Below are 19,844 nucleotides of genomic sequence, written 5' to 3'. Positions count from 1 at the left end.
TTATGTAGAAAAACTTTCTTTTGGTTAACAAAGACAGCTGAGTTCAATAAATAAAAAATTCCATAGAAAATCTAGCATCTTTATGAAAGAAGAGGAAAAAATTTTGACTTTCAAATGCTTTTTCTGTCTTATAAATTCATTGATTTTTAAGAATCTGAGTTTATTTCCATGGGGGTAAAACAGTATGCTCTAACCATAATCCTAATTACAAAACATTGAGTTGTTTTTGCTTTAAAATATGATTCATGTTAGGTTTGTTCAGAGTGGGAACCCGCAAAGTATGTATAGGACAAAATGCAGTTAATGCAAAACACAGACAGTGACCATAAAGCCTGTGAAAATAGCTGCTACAGTCTGGAGAGTCTGGAGGTTGTAAATCTAACTCTGACCACACAGAGACAGTTACCAGGACCCCGACATTCCTATCCTCCCTAATAAGGACAAAGCTACTCCTCTCCCCTACTCTGTAGGATGAGACCAACGCAGGGGTCCCAGAAATTGGTTGTTTGAAAAAAAATTTATTACAGCAGCTATTCTGGCCCAGTTACTCACTCCCCCTGGAAAAACCCTCTATAAAACCCAAGGCTCTCCCCTTTTCACTCATGGATGCTCTTTTCACCTCCACCCATCTACACCCAGGTGCTCAAAATAAAGAGTATTTTGCTACACATGAGGGCGGGAGCCTAGAGGGAGACATACAAAGCCTAACAATTATCTAAAAGCATTTTATAAAATCAGTTAAAAATATATTAAGAGGTTAAAAAAAGGATATTTATTAGTCTGAAGGGATTTTAAATTGGTAATGTTCTCAACTGTTCATCTTGAAGTACTTTCAGTATACAACAATATCTATCATACTTTAAATTTCCTTTGACTCAGATAAATGCTTAATACAAAAAATGGGAAATGCTTTCGCCAGATTTCTCTTAAATGAAATACATTTTTAAAACTCAAGCATGTTTTCAGAAATGTCAAAACAATTCTCTTTACTGGTGGAGCTGAGATTACTGCTAACTATTGTGAAGGGACACATTATCAACATTACTGGGCATACAGAGGAAAAAATAGGGTTATCTACACTGAGAGGGCAAGTCAACAAGAATGTACTCTGAATACCAGATGGGGAGGCCTCCAGCAAAGCAATGGGAAATAGTGGATGAGGCTATGCAAAAAAACCCACAAAGGAAACACATAAATAAAAGGAAACAAAGCAGGAGACATCTACGCAAAGCCAGGTCTCTGGTCTCAGTAATAAAATGTGAAGAGTTAATGAAACCAAAAAAGGCTACACTGTGTGAGGTTAACTTCCAGGATAGGCCACCAACAGCTACACTCACTCTCCGCCTGTCCTCTCTACAACTCCTCTCCCTGGCTGTTACTAAAAGTGAACTTTAGGAGTTGGCCTTGGCCATACAATGATTTCAATGGCACCTGGAAGGCCTTTCTAAACTTCTAGCAGTTTCTCAAATTTGAATAATGTATTTAACTTTGAAAAGGGAGAAACGCTCTAGGCACTTCTACCCAAGTATTTGCTTAATTTTCATTATAATGTTACTTAACACTTTAATGCATATAGACATAAAACTATAGGTATAAATGCCTTATGCTCAAAGCACTTACAAAATTATAAAACCAAAATAAATTTGTAAATTAAACGTATACTATAAAACCAATAAAATTTAAATTAGTATTAACTGAATATAATGAATGGTACCATTTTGCTTAACCTACATCATTGCTCCCTTTCTGAATATGGTCCTAACAGGAAATAGCAATGCTTTTTTGAGTTAAGCATTCCTATACTAATTGATATTGGTAAAGACTGAATTCTCTCACCAATTTTCTTTATTCAAAGTACTACAAAATCCTGTTTTTTCCATGATAGTATTATTTGGTTTTCACCCATGCATACTAAGTCCATTCCTGTTCTTTTTTCATTGGGCCATAACAATCACAGTAGTGTATTAACACAGTTAAGTTTCAGGCCTCATTTAATGCTCTTGATAGTTCCCTGGAACCTATAACTCTAAGTGAAAGGACATGTAACAAAACCAATTTTTTTCTCAACATTATAATGACACGATGTTGAAGGAAATAATGTTACTCAACGATCTTCTGTACTTCAGTTCACTTAAAATTGCAGTTTCCAAGAACCTACTGACAATGATAAGTGAGGACTTACTGTACTATTTGCTACCAACACAGTTATAAATTGAAATACAAAGCTGAGTTCTGACATTGTGTGGCCATAAGATAGAAATCTAGATGGTCCAAAATAGCTATATCACTCTTATTTTAGATTACTGAAATAAAAACGAAATTTAAAAATCCTTTTGAAAGTTCAAAGTCTGGCCTCCTGCTATTTATTCTAATGACAACTAAATTCTTTTAATAGAAACCTGTTAATCACTTCATAATTAGAGATAAAAAGCTAAAATAATCGAAGAATAAATGTTATCAAATCACAAATTGCTTTTACTATGAAAAAATAGTACTTTACTCATAATAGAGAAATGCAAATTAAATTATACTAAAATATTAATTCTCACCTATCAGATGGCAAATGAAAAAAATCTGACAGCACAATCTATTGATTAGGTTGTGTGGAAAAACCACTCTCATACATTACTTACCAATTCTTGTAACCTAAGAAACCCAGGCAAAAGATTTGCTTCCATGTCTCTTAGATACTCTGCTTTATCTAGAACCTTAAAACAAAAAAAGTACAGCATTAAAATCAATTTACAAAACCCTTTACCAAATGATATGGTTTGAATGTGTCCCCTAAAGTTAACGGAAACTTAACCTCCCAATGCAATAGTGTTGGAAGGTGGGGCCTCATAAGAGGTGCTGCCCTCATGAATGGATTAATGTTATCAAGGGAATGGGTTAGTTATTGAGAGTGATTTTGTTATAAAAAGGACTTTAGCCTCCTTTTGCTCTCTCACTCTTGCCCTCCCACCTTTTACCATGGGCAGAAAGAAGGCCCTCGCCAGATGTGGACTCCTCAACCTTGGACTTCCCAGTGTCCAGAACTGTGAGAAATAAAAGTCTTTTCTTTATAAATTACTCAATCTGTGGTATTCTACTATAGCAACACAAAATAGACTAACATAAAAAACTTACATAATATACTGCAAAATTCAAAACTTGAACTTTACATGTTATAAAGAAAAACTGTAACTTCTGAATTAACTTTTAAAATGTTATTTACATTTGTAGAAAGACAAAGGTTTATTTTATGGGCACACTACGAAAACACTGATGATGTAAGGTGTCCTGTGAACATTTCTCTAGATAGATAAGAAATAAAGCCGTGTGCATTCTTCATTCCACTTGATGAAAGATAAATGTCCACAATGTACTGAAAATTAAAGGTCTTTCTGATCCAAGAGAGACAGAAGTTGGTTCTAATTTCATCATGTAGATCTTTTCTTGCTTGAACTTTGTAAATGCTTGATAAATCTTATTTAACTAACTGGATAACTGATTTTAAGAAAGATGAAATTTTTGTTCAGTGTAATGATAATACTATTGGGGTTATGTTTTTTTTAAACATCCTATCTTTTAGAGATAAATAGTGAAGCATTTACAGAAACATGATACAATGCAGAGAATAGCGTGACTGGAGTAGAGGTGTCCTAAGTTTGGCTACATGTTAATAATTATTATAACTGGGTGATAGGTACATTACACTATTCTCTTGACTTTACATATGTTTGAGATTTCCATAATAAAAATGTAAAACAAGGTTTTAAGAGGTCATCACCAGCCTGTAAAAAAAATCTGGGTCTCAACACTATCTAAAATATTTAATCCAACCTTCGTTTTTACCTTTTATTATGGAAATTTTTAAATACACAGAAAAGTAGGAAGACTAGTACCATGAACTCACATATATATTAATAACTCACCCAACCCCAACAAACATCAACATAAGGCCAATCTTTTTTCTTCTATACCATCTACCTTTCCCCTCTACCATCTTGCTGGATTATTTTAATTTCTTTTTTTTTCTTTAGAGACGGGGTCTCACTGTGCTCAGGCTAGCGTCGAACCCCTGAGCTGCAGCAATCCTCCTGCCTCGGCCTCCCAGGAAGCTAGGACTATAGGCATGAGCCACAGCACCCGGCCCTGCTGGATTATTTTAAAACAAATCCCAGACATTACATCATCCCATGCATAAATATGTCAGTATGCAGCTCTAAGAGAAGACGGCTCTTTTTTTAAACATAACCACAGTACCATTATCATACCTTTAAAAATTAAAAATATTCCTTAATGTCATCTAATAAACAGTATTCGAATTTTCCCATTTCTTCCATAAATTTCTTATAGCCAAGTGTGTTTAATTCAAGATCCAAAAAGGTCCACATACTGCAGCTCATTACATTTAGTTTGTCTTCTAAGTCCTTTAAAATTGTAAGTTTCTCCCATTCCTTCTTTATTTCCTTGTTATTTATTTAAGAAACCAGGTCATCTGTCATACAGAATTTTCCATATTTTGGCTTGGCTGATTGCATCTCTGTGATGACATTTAACATGTTTCTATATCCCTATATTTCCTGTAAAATAGTCAATAGATCTAGAGGTTTGATCAGATTCAGATTCAAATTTGGGGCAAGAATACTTCACAAGTGGTGCTGTATATTTTTTATTGCATTACATCAGCAGGCATACAATACCTGGTTGTCTCTCTTGTGATGTTATGACTGATTGATAGATTCAAATGTTGTTAGCCTCATCTATCAATTATAAAGTAGCCTTCCACACATTGATTTTTACATCAATTGATGATCACTGCCTGTATCTATTATTTCATTAGGGACTACAAAATTTTAATCTTCTATCATTCTTTCTATATTTATTGGTGGATATTTTTCTAGAAAGAAATTTCCCTCATCCATGATACAGCTACCAAGAAACAGAGTTCACTTAGGACAAGAGGGATAAATGTTTGATTCCTCCTCTTTATTTACCAATTTTCAGAATAATGAGTTCGTGTCTGTATTAGTTTCCTGTGGTGGTTGTAACATTGTCACAACCTTGCTGGCTTAAAACAGACTTAAAATTTATTCTCTCACAGTTCTGGAAGCCAGAAGTCCACAGTCAAGGTGTCAGGAGGGCCACACTCCTTCCAGCAGCTCTAGGAGAGAATCCACTCCTAGCCTTGCATTTCTTGGCTTTGGCTACATCACTCCAATCTCCAAAGGCCAGATTCTTCAAACTGCTCACTGACCCAACTTCCTGCTGTTTCTGTTACCTGGCCTTCTCCTCTGTGTGTGCTGGTGTAGTTAAATCTTCCTCTGCTCCCCTCCTATACAGACACTCGTGAATGCATTTCCGGTCTACCCAGATAATCAGGTAAATCTTCCCCACCTTAAGTTCCTTTACCTAATCACATGTGCAGACCCTTTTTCCAAATAAGTAACATTTACAAGTTCCTGATATCTTTGGGGGCCATTATTCAGCCTACTGCAATGCCCTAGTAAATTAAACTCCTAAGATAACCAATGAGTTGAGGGTTATGATTTTTGTTTAGTATTGTTATGAATTTATGGATTTTAAGATATCTAATACTTGTTTCCATCTACTGAATTCATTATTCTTTTTGATGGTAAAATTGTCCTATCTTTGGCCAATGGAAGCCCCTTTAAATTGGCTTCCGTGTCTTTTTTAAATGACCCTAGAAGTTATCAATATTTTCCTAGCTTTCCAGAATGGCAAGACGTTCTAGATTCATCTTGTACATTTTCTGCCCAGAACTAAAATTACTCTTTCCCCAAAGAAATTTGTTTTTTCCCTAAACATTTATACTTTATTAATAAATCTTATTGTAATAATCAATTAAATTGGGAATAAAGTTAAAATGTAGTAAATATATTTCTCTGAATAATTCAAATGTTTTATATCTATTTTATTAATACCTTGAAGCAATGTATAAGAAAAATAATAATTAAGATAGTTCATTCCTAATTTAGACAAAATAAATCTAAAGTTATTTGGTACTGCAAAGATATAAATTAGTTTCTCCACTATGCATTCCCATTATGAAATTTCCTATTAATCTCCACATAAATAACTCTTTAATTCAGAACAGAGATTAATTCAAATAAATGGGTCCATTTTTTATGCCCACTTTAATGGTAAATGCAAAGCTAAACAGTAAATTAATAGTTCACTCTTCTGATTTGATAATAGTTAACCCACTGTAATTAATTATTTTATGGTATTCTAATGAATGATCCTTCTTCAGAAACAATTATCAGATAACTAATATTCAGAGAAGTAAAAATTCTAATTCAAACCCAAATATTTTTCTTAATAATTTATGCTAAGGCATTCTAAGACTCTCAATCTGTAAGCTAGTTTACTGAATAAAAAACATTTTTAGCCACCTTTCTCTATCATTTCCTAAGTATTCAAGCTTACCAATTTAAATATTAGCTGAATATTCTATGGACTTATTCTACAAAATGGTCTACACCAAATACCTGCAAACGTTTCTACCTTTAACATTTAGTCAACTAGCAAATACTTATTGAACACCTACTTTGATTCATTGGGCCTAAAAAATGAATAGGACTGAGAACTGAACTCTGATCTTTTTTTCCTGCCCAAATTCCTTTCTAAGAAGCCTGATGAGTCATGCCTTACAAACCATAAAATTTCATTAAACAGGGTTTTTTTATTAATATTAAACCCAGTATAACGTGGCTTATGTTCCAACCTGCTTCTGGTACAGCATCACAGGACAGAAGATCCCCTTATCTTAGTTCAAGCATTCCTTTCTACTGATTCCAAGTCTTTAGACAAAGCTTAACTCTTTCAACCAATTGTCAACTAAAGAATCCCTTTTGGGCCAAACCAACATATACCTATACCTTCCATGTACTGATTTATGATTTTACCTGTAATTCCTGTCTTCATGAATGTGTAAAACCAAACTGTAACCGGGTCACCTTAGGGGTACTTTTTCAAGACCTCTCAGACAATGCTCCTCAGGCCATGGTCACTTACATTAGCTCAGAATAAACCTCTTTAAATATTTTGGCAGAGTCTGGTTTTTCCATCAACAGGGCCCTATTTATTCCTCCCAGCTATTTCTAGAATATTGACTCTCCCTCTTTCCTAAAGATACTCAGCATTGGAACTCTACATGTTGGAGACAGCCACATATTTTGGGATCATTTCTCCTCACTCTTCAAAAATTGCAGTTTTTGACTACCACTTCCCTAATACAACTCCTATATTTTTTGGATATTTCAAAATCTACAGAGATGATCCCCTGCAGACACACCAGACTCTTTAGTTCCTTAAATCCTTCTCCACCAATGATCTTATCACCTACCCTACCTCAGTGAAACTCAACTGATTTCCTAGGTCACTGGTTTTTGAAGTGTGGTCTGTAGCCCCTGAGAAGCCCCTGACACCCTCTCAAGGGGTTAGCAAGTTCAAAACTATTTTCGTAATACTAAAATATTATTTATCTTTTTCACCATGTTGACATTGGCACTGATGGTACAAAAGCAATGGTGGGTTAAAACAGAGTCACCTTAGCATAAATAAAGGTAATGGTGGCAAACTGCACTAGTAGTTATTGTATTCTTCACTATGCACTTGGATTAAAAACAAAATTAGACTTCTACTTCTGAGAAGATGGAGCAGATGTACAAGCATCTGACAGATGGAAAGAAAAAGACAGACCATCTAGGGACCTTGGGACCAGAATGACAACTCACCTCAAGGGGTGACTAGGGCTATGTTTTTGCCTCACATTATCTCAAGACATGGAGCTGAAGAAGTCAGCAACACAGAAAGACCAATGGGTGTAGAACAAAAAAGCCCCAAAATAACCTACTCTCCCTAGCCAAAGGATCAATGAAAGGGCAGCCTAGCAAGACTTTCAGGACACTGCACTCTCCAAGTTTTCTTTATACGTCACTGATTTATTCTCAGTCTCTATCCTTTCTCAACTTCTTGTGAAAAAAAGAAATTCAAAGTCTAAGCTGTTGGAAACTTCAAGTATTTTGAGCTTTAAAGGAATATGATTATGGGGCCTGAGTCACAAGTGACAGGTAGCTGCAACTTTTGTTTGATTATAAATTAGCTTTCTCTCTCACCTACATTGTACTATAAAATGTTATAAATGACTAAAGGGTACCAGGAAAGACCCCTTCCCTCTTCACTGTTGATCTTCGTTATAGATTAACTTACCTCTCACCTTTCTCACACAAAGACTTCATGGCTATCACATTGTCCTAACATGGAATGTTAAATACATTCTTTTAAATTGGAAAGGAAATGAAAACAAGCCTTAGGAAAAACAAACTATAATTAAATTGTTGTAACTCATAAACTAGCCTTGCATAGAAAATGTTGTAATCCTATTAAATTTGTTTTCTGCCTTTATGAGCAAGAATTTTTGCCTGCAGAACACTGACCCCGTTTCTCCGGAGTCTGTGTTTCCCAAATGGTTATTCCCAGCTTTTCACTTGAGATTCTGATCCTTTCGATTATTTCAGCTTGACATTCTCATCTGCTAAACACTGGAATGCCACAGAACTCAGTCACTGGACTCATCTCTTTTCTAATTCATTTACTCTTTCGGTGACCTAATTCAGTCTCACAGGTTTAAGTACTACCTGTATGCTCTCAACTCCAAAATAATATCACCATATTGGACCTCTCTTGAACTCCAAGCTCATGTGTGCAACTGCAAACTCAGCATCTCCATGTTAACATGCCCCAAACCAATCTCCTGATCACTCATATCCCATCTGCTGTCTTCTCCACTCAGATAATGACAACTCCATCCTTTTAGTGGTCAAACACTTGAGTCATCCTTAACTTCCTTTTGGGTCCTCCATACAGACTCTATCAGGAATTCTGTCAACCCTACTCTCAAAATACATCCAATCCACTTCTTACCACCTCCACCACTACTACCCTGGTCCAAGCCAACATGATGTTTTGCCTAGGTTATCACAAAAGCTTCATAAAAAGTTGTATTAGTTTTCCAAGGGCTGTCTAAGAAAACTGTTTCTCTAAATTCTCACACTTCTAACACCAAATATGTGGGTTTTTTCCACAGAAGGCAAGCCTCCAATTCTCTGCAGATACCAACTGAGTGTCCTACAATTCAATTCAATTCTGACACTATCTACCTGAAGTTAGTGTCAGATCCCACAAGTTAAAGGCTCAGTCCCACAAGACTGCCGCACTTCAGGTGCCCAGGACAATTCAGGCCACCCTTCTGACTTCTGACAGATTGGCTATATATCGCAGGTTCTCATGACCCTCTCCTCAGGTTCAATAATTTGCTAGATCAGCTCACAAAACTCAGGGAAACGTTTACTTATATGTTTCTGTTTATTATAAAGGATACAACTCAGAGCCAAATGGAAGAGATGCACAGAGCTAGGTATGGGGGCAGGGCACAGAGCTTCCATCCCCTTTCTAGGTGTGCTATCCTCCCAGCACCTCCAAGTGTTCAGCCACCCAGAAGCTCTCTGAACCCCATCCTTTTGGGTTTTTATGAAAGCTTCACCACATAGACATCATTGATCAAATCATTGTCAGCTGGTGATTAAGTCAATATCCAGTCTCTCTCTCTCCTCATTAGAGGTCAGGTTATGGGACTGAAAGTTCCAACCCTCTAATCTCACCTTTGGTTAAGCTGATACGCAGCCCCCATCCTGAGGCTATCCAGGAGCCTCCAGCCACTATTCAGCTTATTAGTATACAAAAAGACACATCATTCCAGAGATTCCAAGGGTTTTAGAAGCTGGGCCTGCTCCAGTTTCCTTTGCACTCTCTCATGTAAATCTCTTTGCCTAAAATACTCCGTTTTACAGATAGCCTCATGGCTTGGCCCCTCACTTTCTTCAGGTTTTAGCTCAGGTATTATCATCTTGGAGAAGGAATCCTATCTCCCCTAATTAGGAAAATAACTACTGTCCCCCACCGTGAGTGTCCCTTTATTAATGTATCCCTTTATTAGTTCTCTACTTTATTAATATATCACACCTGACATACTACATATTAACTTGCTTGTTATCTTCCTCAACTAGACTGTAAGCTGCAAGTGGACAGAGACTGTTTTGTTCCTTGTTCTACGTCCAATACCCAGCATAGTGGCCCTGGCATATAGGAAGTCCTCAATAAGTATTTGTTGAATACATAAATGAATGAAGCTAAAATGTAGAAGGAAATGTATAAAATGTAGTATACATTTTAGGAGATGCAAGAATGCCTAAGATTTGGTCCCTTCAGTGAATTTATAACTTAGCTGTTACAAGGTATTATATTAAAATTTAATTCCAATTCCAAAGAGAATCATTTTTTTAAAAAGTAAAGTATTATGAAAAATTAACTAATGTGAAACACATTATATATTTTCAATTGTCTGCTAGTCACTTTCACATTGATGTTAACTACTATCCAAATTTAACCAACCTAAAAATCAAATAATTTATCTTTCCCTACAAACTAACCCCATTCAAAATGGACAAGTTTGACCTTTGCTGTTTCTTCCATTTCTTTCTTTCTGCAGCTTCTGCCCCAATGCTAGTACAGGCCAAAATTTCCTCTCATATTTGAGTCAGAACAGCCTCAAAACCATTCTTCTATCCTTCAGACTTTCACCCCTCTCCAATCCATCTATTTAACATGCCTTAAGAGTAATCTTCCTAAGGCCCATTTCTTGCTCCAAAATCTTCACTACCTCCTTTCAATGCCTAGGAAATGAAATACAGCACTTTAATATAGTTTTGAAGACCCTCCATGATCTGCCCCAACCTATCTTCTACTTTTCTTTTTCTCCCTTTATACATTATAATCCACTACAACTAAACTATCTGGCACTCTCTGGCCTCCATTCCCACCTGCATGCTTTAGCTTACATAATTCTCTGAAATTCCTCTTCTTCAGTTTCTTCCTATAATACCCTGATCATTCTTTCAGGTGTATCTCAAATACTATCACCTCATGAAGTTGTATTGGATACACATAAATCAGAACTTTGCATCTTGTGGCTACCATTTATCACATTCTGCATGTAGTCATATGTGTGTATGTGTCATAATTCTTGACGCTTCCTTTGGATAAAGAATACATCTAACACATTTTTGCATCCCAAAAATACCTTGCAGAGCACTGTACATAATAGGACTCAAAACAAATATACAAAAAGTGATATAATAAACAATCAGTTTTCAAATAAGAGATGATATAATCAAATTAAATTACTTACAATATATACAGTCTGATCCTTGAGATTTTCAGCTTTGGTTATTTGCTTAAACAAGCGAACAAAATCATTTAATGTCTCACACATTATTTCAGTAGAAAATTCATCCTTTGAAGAACTAAAATGATTCAACTTGTTTAAAATTTGTTCCAAAAGCAGCCTCAAGGTAAAGCATTCAACACAATTCACAAAGACATGTGGGAGCTGAAAACAAAAACAAAAACAAAAACATATAAATAAAAAAGAAAACACGTGTATAATAATGGTTCTGCTGAGTATTCTGCATCTGCCTTTCTAAATCTGTACCCCACCATTCTCCAACCCGTACTGTGCCCCAAGAGACTGACGGCTACAGACTGCATCACCTAGACTCTCTTATTTTCTGGCTCTGGATGGAGAAGCCAAGGGGAAGAACCTGCAGCAGAAAGAAGGAGAATGGTAGGAGAGAAAAATTTGATATTTGACCCTCATCCAAACCCCCACCCCAAGTGGCCCACAGTTTGGTAGTAGATACACTCTTCAACCAAAGGCCACGGCTCCAGTTGGTCAGTTCCTCTTCGAAGGCTACAGCTCTTGTTGGGTTCTCACAACAGTTCCTTTCTAAGGCCCCTCCAGGTCTGGGGGTGGTAAAGGCCTCAGCTTTTCTAAACAGTCCCTTCATTAAACTCACTTCAGCTATTTCTTTGAGTCTGCCATTTGTTTCTCACAGAGATTTAAAGCAAATTTTTATTTCCCTCTAAAGAATTCTTATAAAGAAACCCAAGTACATTTGAATATTAAAATTCTTAATGGGAACTTCGTATTTATAACTTTAAGATAATATCCTTAATGATAAATGAACCTAGGTCAAAAAAGAAATTTTAGGAGTTAGAAACAACAGTAATCTTCTATGAGGATCTTAAGAACTCTTTTCATTTAAAGAATTATCAAAATTAGGTAGCTCCAGAAGTAAAAAGGAAACAAAAGACTTGCTCACAAATAAAGTCTGCTTTCAAAATGAAATTACAAAAACAGTACTAATCATTCGGAGGAAGATAACTTGTGGCTTCTGGCACAAATAATGGAACGTGTAACTATTTTTAGTAATATTTTATAAACCTCATCCAATAAGGAGACTTTTCTTTCTCTCTCTGTAACTAAGGCCACATTAAACTTACTTGGGCACAGTTTCACCAGTATTTGCTAACCCCCTGCACTCCCATTCTTTTATGTACAAGAGTCCACAACATCTCTGTTATGTATGAGTGTCTTGTTTATGGCATTTATACTACTTATGACCTTTAATGGCATCATGTTCTAAGTGCCTGTTTGTATACCTTTATCAGAAGTAGTGATAACCATCACATATTATACTAATTAAACAGTAGCAAAAATTATAATGTGCTTAAAAATGGAATATGGCCTTTAAATATGGAACTTCCTTATTATGTTTTCATGCTTTTATTCAATATATATTTTTTGGACACTTCTTACAGAAGGTTCTCAAATGCAAATGCCTGGACCAGGACCTAGTACACTCAGATTCTGAAGTCTAGTATACAGCCCAGACATCTGTGTTTTTAAAATGCACAGCTGATTTTCAGGATCAAAGGCTGAAATCCACAAGTTAATATGTGCCAAGCACTGTGCTTGGTGCTAGGGATAATCTCAAGAAATTCACCGTCTAAAGCCAGGGAAATGAAAACACAAAATCACAGCTCAGGGCTAAATATTATGACAGAATTAATTAAGCACAGGGTGCTGAGGTTACAAAACAGAGGGGCATCTAACATAGCTTAGAGAATCAGGAAAGACTTCCCAGAGTATATATAGAAGGAAACCCGGCAAAATAAATGAGCATTTGCTAAGGGTAGTAGAGGAAAAGTGAGTAAATACCAACCAGAGGGAGCAGCACAGGCCAAAGCTTAAAAGTAAGCAAGCAGGAACTGTAAGTAGATCAGTAGCCATACTAAACATGCATCCTCAGAGCTAGAGTAGGACTGGCATTAACAAACCGAAGCCTGTGGACTGGCCACATGTTTTCGTATATAGAGTTGCTTTTGAACATAGCCATGCTCATTCAGATAGAGATTGTCCATGGCTGTTTTCATGCTACAGCAGAGTTACGTAGTTGAGACAGAAACTATATGGCCCAGGAGCCCAAAATGTTTACCATATGGCCCTTAAGAAAAGTTAGCCTATCCCTGATTTAGGACATGAAAGAAGGTGTGGCAATACTCATAAATAATAGCAGCTAAACTACATTGAGAGTTTACTATGCACTAAGTACTATAGGAAGCATTGTTCATGTATTAACAACTCTCATAACAATCCAAATGTTGTCACTATTAGACCTACTTTGACAGCTGGGGAAAGCACTAAGTGGTGGATCTAGAAGAGGAACAGGAGTCTGCCAGTCTTTACAGCCCAAACTCTTAACCATTACATTATGAAAGATAAATTGAATTCAGCTCATGAAAAGTCTTAACATGTCAGGCAAATCAAACACTGCCCTGAAGGTCTTAAGTAAGATTTGCATGGGCTAGATGCAGGGTGAAGAATGGACTGCAATTAAGAAACTTAAAGAAATACATGGAAAAAACAATGGTAAATGAAACTGAGATAGCAGCAATGGCTATGTCTAAAGGTAAAGTCATGACTCTAAGGATGTAGAATGAATAGAACATATTCATTGGTTTGACTTACTGAATAAGTAAAGATAAGGAAAGAGTTAAGAAGGTACAACTTTAAACAACTGTGTCAATAGTGAGATCATGGAGAGTTAACACAGGGAGAAGAGTAGTGTAAAGGTGACATGTTCAGTTTTGTATTTGTAGAGATATGAAATTATCAGTAAAAATATTATAAATCAAACAATGGAAAAGAAACAGATTTTAATATTTTTATTCTTACCTCTAAAGTTTTCAACAAAGTCTGTGTTACGTAAGTCTTGCCACTGGCAGTATGTCCATAAATAAAAATGGATGGAAAGCTGAAATGATGTCTCTAGTGGAGAAAAGACAAAGACAAATGTCAGCCTGCCCATACAAAATAGAAAATAAACATTTATCAACTTGTGAGAAAGTTTTATGTGGTAAAGTAAAATATTCAATCCAAATTACTTCAACAGTGAGCACAGAGTGGATTCATCATCACCCTTTGAACTTACTCAAATTCAACTCTAAGTACTTTCTGTTATGAAATTTAAATTTCTGTAAAATTGTATTTGACAAATTTTATTATAAACCATATATTATCTATTTATACTTTTTATTATTATACAGGTTTATAAATACAAACTCTTGCATTTTCAACTTTATAGACGATTTAAGGGATTTTTCAAGGTTAATTTTGTCCATATTCCATTTTGTTATTAGCGTCACGCTCTAACCAACTGAGCTAACCGGTCATCACGCTCATATTCCATTTTGATCTCAATCCTTTCTAAAGAATCTAATTCCCTTGCAGGCTGCAACTTCACTGTACATTTTAATGTTTTGTAATTGAGCAGATATAATCACAGTATTAGAAAGAATTTCAAAAGTCTTCATTCTTACAAAAACTTATAGAATACTTCTGAATTATGCATACTCATTGACCCTGGCATAAATGCATACATTTCACCAAATAAAATGCTGATAAAATCTGCACAGTACATATTGAAAAATACATATTAGTAAGATCCTCCTGCAGTACATTAAGTTAGCAGCCTAGAGAGAAGTAAAAATTGTCAAAGGCCCCTCTAATGGTCTAGTATTTACGTCTCATTCATGCAATGAACACTTACTAGAAACCTACTAAATGCTGCAACCACAAGGCACTGAAGAGTGCGAATATCAGTAAAAGACAATATAGAGGAGGAGATTATAGTCTGGTATGGAGACATACATTTTAAAAATAATTGCAAGAAAATTGGATCATGCAATTTCCATGAGTATATTGAGTTCTTAATGATCATCATCTACCACAGCAATAGCAGTCACAAGCATTTATTACATTTTAGTCACTAAGTAAAACATTTCCTTTTACAAGACAAATTAGGAAGTCAGATTTACATAGGAAAAAAGCTTTCTAAATGGTATGTAACTATGGCAAAAGCAGCCCAACTGCTAAATATAGACTAAAACTTTACTGAATGGGTATTTTATTTTATTTATTTTTCTTTTTTTTTTTACTCTGAGTTACCAATTGACTGGACAGGTATTTTAATATATGAATCCTTTTTTTAAAGTTTATATGTAATAATCTTATAAATTAACTGACTCAAAAACTGTCTCAATAATTAAATGCAGTGCAGGTTACTGAGCATCTCTGCTATCTAACTACTACATTTCACCTTGGAAGAGCTCAAGCCCATGCTTCAGTCGTTTTTTCCAAGCTATACTAAATTTCTCCTTTTCTGGAATCCTGCCACACTTGCCTCAAACCATTATTTGGTGCCTATAATATCTTACAACATTATTTCTATTGTTACCTAGAATTATATTGAACTCTTCCGCCATTATTTAACATTTCAACTCTATAAATTTCCCGAACACATTGTAATAAGCCAGGATCTAGCTCAGGGCCTGATACAAAAAAGGTGTCCAGTAAATACTTATTTGTTGAACAAATAATCTTCTTAGAAACATAAAGCAGTTTTACAGTTCTTTGTTATAGTCCGTTGTATTTCCCACATGTACAGCACCTTGTAGAAAACTGATCATTAATATTGTTAAACGTGATTTACATTAACAGCAAAGGTCACAATACTTTCTGTGATCTACCACCATGTCAATACTACTCATTCTTATTTCCCATTATTTTTTTCAGGAGGACCATTTATGGTTGGGGTCATCTGGGTTTATCAATTCTAGGGAAGAAATGCATACAACATAACCAAGAAAATGTTTTAGTTATAACTAAAAAATTGACAGAGGATGCAGTCACAGACATCTTACTTCCCTAACTAGTTTGCCCCTTTAGATGAAGGGTGGGACTTTTCCACTAATACTTTACAAGCCACCTGAGACTGTCTTCCAACATTCGGTCAACAATGGACAACATATACAAGAGTGGTGTCATAACATTATAATACCGTATTTTTACTGTATCTTTTCTATATTTAGATATGTTTACACATGCAAATACATACCACTGTGTTACAATTGCCTACAGTATTCAGTACAGTAGCACGCTGTGCAGGTTTGTAGTCTAGGAGCAAGAGGCCATACCATATAGCCTAGGTGTGTGTAGTATACAACCTAGGTTTGTGTAAGTCCAGCCTATGTACTCACACAACAATGAAATTGACTAATAATGCATTTCTCAGAACATATCCCTTTCATTAAGTGATGTGTGACTGTTCTTAAAACAGCAAATCAGAAGATGAGGGGATGAGAATGACCCTGAACTCTCATTCACTCTTTTTACCAGTAAAATCCAAGTTCGATTAATTCCAAATCTTTTAGAGGCTGAAGCAAAAGACACACCAAAGGCCACCAAAAAATATTAAAAAATAGATTAATTTTTGAATTGGTGAATGCTACCTGCTGCCTATGTAAAGAACTTCATAGCTGTGTTCATTCAGAATAGACAAATTCCTCTCTATGGCAGCATGTGAACTGCCAGTCAGGGGAGAAGGCCTCAGAGACCTCTTCAGGGGTTTTACAATTCTGGGGAAAAAAAATTGAATTTTTAACGCTTTGGCCCTTAACAGCCTTGAAAATAAACACCTCTCCACATTTGACTTACACCAAGTACCACGCTGAAACCTGTCAACTTACATTTGAATAAGTATCACTCTGCAAACACACCTGTTCTACAAAATCCTGTTCAGCTAGGGTAAGATGATAAGCAACTTCTAGTAGCTACTTTGGGCTAATACCTTAAAAGTGTGGTGTGTGTAAAAGAACACGTCCTGGGCCAACATCCTGCAGTGTGGGCTGGTCCTTCCTTACCTTTAAGCTTCCTCTCACAGGTACTAACCACAAGTTACTTTGCGGGGAGGTGTAGGGTAGACCTACAACACTCCTATCTCAACGTAAAAATGGCCCAATTCAAACACACAAAAAAATGGAATTGCCTCCGGGATTTGGAAAAGACAGTTTAACCACAATACCTCTCCAAACAGGGACTGTAAGGTGGACACCTGGGACTCGCGACAAAGCACCACGTTTTCCAAGTGAGGCATTCTGGCGGGCAAACGTGGAGACGACAGAGCAGACTGCTAAAAGCTCCGCGCCACAAGCCGCAGCGTCACCTCCGCGGGCAGGTCGCGCTCCCGCCGGAAACCAGACCTGCCGCGCCGAGGGCGGAGCCAGCGCGGCCGTGCGTCGGCGTGACGTCAGCGCGTACGGGGATCGTCGCCACCGCTCTAGTCCTCCAGTGCCGAGGCGCCGCTCTGTGGTTTGTCTTCTTCGTTCCTGGGCTTTGCTCCTTAGTGAGGAGTTCTCGAGTCGGGGCATTTTCCACCCAGAGGCCTAGAGGACTACGCAGGGATAGGCGAACAGACAAGGAGTGTAAGGACCTAAGGGGACCTGCGCTCCCAGTGACCCATGGACCTGTGGCTTCATTTTTCCTGCCTGGAGGCCCCAAGTTTAAAAACCTTGAGCACCAGGGAAAGCGGCCAGGAGCCGAGGCCCTTACAGGGACGTGGGGAAGGCGGACTCCGATGATGACTAACATTCTGAAAAGATGGGACTTTTGTCTGACGAGGTTGTGATAAATTTGTGGCATCCAGTACAAGAGAGGTTATAATGGGATTGAAAAAATAATTTGGCATTACTATTTTTCGTGCAAGCCTGAAACCAGATCTGGAAGGCCTCTCACGCCCAAGGGTAGGGAGTTGTGCGTGTTGGTGAGAGTGACAGGAGTAAAAATAATGCTACCTTTAGCATAAGGTTTTCACTTGTCTTTATCCTTGGAACACCTACTAGAAACCAAACACTAGAAGATTCTGGGACTTAAAGGCTATAGAAGTTAACAAATGAGTGAAAAGAGAGCTTGGGGTTCTGAAAGCCAAAGGTGAGGACCACTGACTCAGCTGTTAATACTTCTGAACAGTGAGACCTTGGAAGAATTGTTGGACCATTCATTTTGAACCTCAACTTCCTTATCTAGAAAATAGGGATAATAATTGCTGGGTTATTGCTAGGAGTAAATGTATAGTAAAAGTTCTATACATAGTGCCTGCTGCACAGAATTAAATTGTAGACTTCAATCTTCCATAGATTGTGGATCAGACTCATTGTGATAGTCAAAAGGATCTTTTGAGAATCGTAGTCTCCTGTAACTAATTAGCTAGTCAGAATCATAATTTGAAAGCAATAATTCAAAAGTCCCTCTCCCAAAACTAGCTTATACTTTCTCATACTGTTACAGCCCAACCAGGTTTATTGCCTGCTGCTCAAGAGGAAGCCAATACACTGAGACGGCAAGGATTACAGCAGAGAAAGAGTTTAATATCCCAGGTACCATGGAAGGAGATGGGAGGAATTTCTTACATCCATGTCTCCAAGAATTTGGGAGAAAGGGTTTGTAAAGATAGTATGATGGGCAAAGGGTTAGGCAGTTGGGTCTACTGATTGGGTGGGTTCTGGGTGGAATCACAGGAGTGTAGAAATTGTCTTCTTGTGCTAAGTCAGTTCCTGGGTGGAGGTTGTAAGACCAGTTGAGCCAGTTCCTTGGACCACTGGTCTGGATGGGTCAGCCATTCCTCTGGAATGCATGGCCTGGAAGATGTCTCAAAAACTGGCCTTAAGTTTCACAAGGGTGATGTTATATATGCGAGCAATAAAGAAAGCCAGTCTCCCTTTCTAAATGCTTTATGAGGGGAGGAAACCCTGTCTTCATAGCTTCATTTCCAGCATAAACCATATTGCCTAGCACATACATAATAAACAGGCAATGAATAATTGTTGACCTGAGAGAAATGCCTTACTTTCAGGACAGATTTAGGATAGTTTTTTGGAGAAGAGAAACTGGAAGCTGAGGCTTAAGAATAAGGGTTCACCTGTGAGACAAAGAAGGAAATTCTCAGGAAAGCAATGTAAAGGCAAAGACAAAAAGGGACAAGTGGGCAATCTCATACCAGGGACTGGCAAGTAGTTTTTAAGAGGAAACCTAGAGGGTGGCAGGAAGTTATGTTGGGGACAAGTGTATGTCATGCTAAGAGAATTGGACCTTATGTAAGCCACAGGGAACCAGAGAAGACTTATAGGCAGAGAAGCAAATGATGAGACTTGACTCTGAGGAAGATCCCTTTGGCTACAGTATGGAGAGTGGAATCAATTTGACTTGTCAAAAAGACTATTGCAATGTTCCAAACAATAAATAATAATGGCCTAAACAAGCAATGGGAATAGGAAGAGGGAAATGGCAACTAAGGTTTATTAAACACAACGTGGCAGACACTGTAATAGATATATTATTCCCATTTTGACAGTATTATAATAGAGATGCTATTCTTATTTCACAAATGGAAAAAACAGTTGAAGTTAAGTAATTTATCCAAAGCTTTACATTTAGTATGTATTTGAACTTAGATCTAGTTGACTCCAAAGCTGTTAATGTTTTCACTACCCTCTACTGGGAAAGGGCTAAATCTGGGAGAGATTTAAAAGTATATTTTATA

The 19,844-nt window shown here is 36.9% G+C and overlaps 1 protein-coding gene across 1 annotated transcript in view; it reads right to left on the bottom strand.

Moving 5' to 3' along the window:
* The window catches only part of ORC5 (origin recognition complex subunit 5), a 75,044-nt gene extending 57,501 nt beyond the window's left edge, over positions 1-17,543 (bottom strand). The window contains exons 1-4 of the mRNA XM_045565241.1: positions 17,331-17,543; positions 14,144-14,236; positions 11,255-11,455; positions 2,634-2,708 (exon numbers count right to left, since the gene is read on the bottom strand). Of these exons, the coding sequence (XP_045421197.1) occupies positions 2,634-2,708; positions 11,255-11,455; positions 14,144-14,236; positions 17,331-17,402 (441 nt within the window). The 5' untranslated portion in view covers positions 17,403-17,543. The remainder of the gene's footprint in view (positions 1-2,633; positions 2,709-11,254; positions 11,456-14,143; positions 14,237-17,330) is intronic.
* Between the last annotated feature and the right edge of the window lie 2,301 nt (positions 17,544-19,844).

The sequence above is a fragment of the Lemur catta genome, chromosome 11 (genome assembly GCF_020740605.2).
Source record: "Lemur catta isolate mLemCat1 chromosome 11, mLemCat1.pri, whole genome shotgun sequence".
In the NCBI taxonomy this organism is placed as follows: domain Eukaryota; kingdom Metazoa; phylum Chordata; class Mammalia; order Primates; family Lemuridae; genus Lemur; species Lemur catta.
This window is presented reverse-complemented; position numbering and strand designations above follow the sequence as displayed.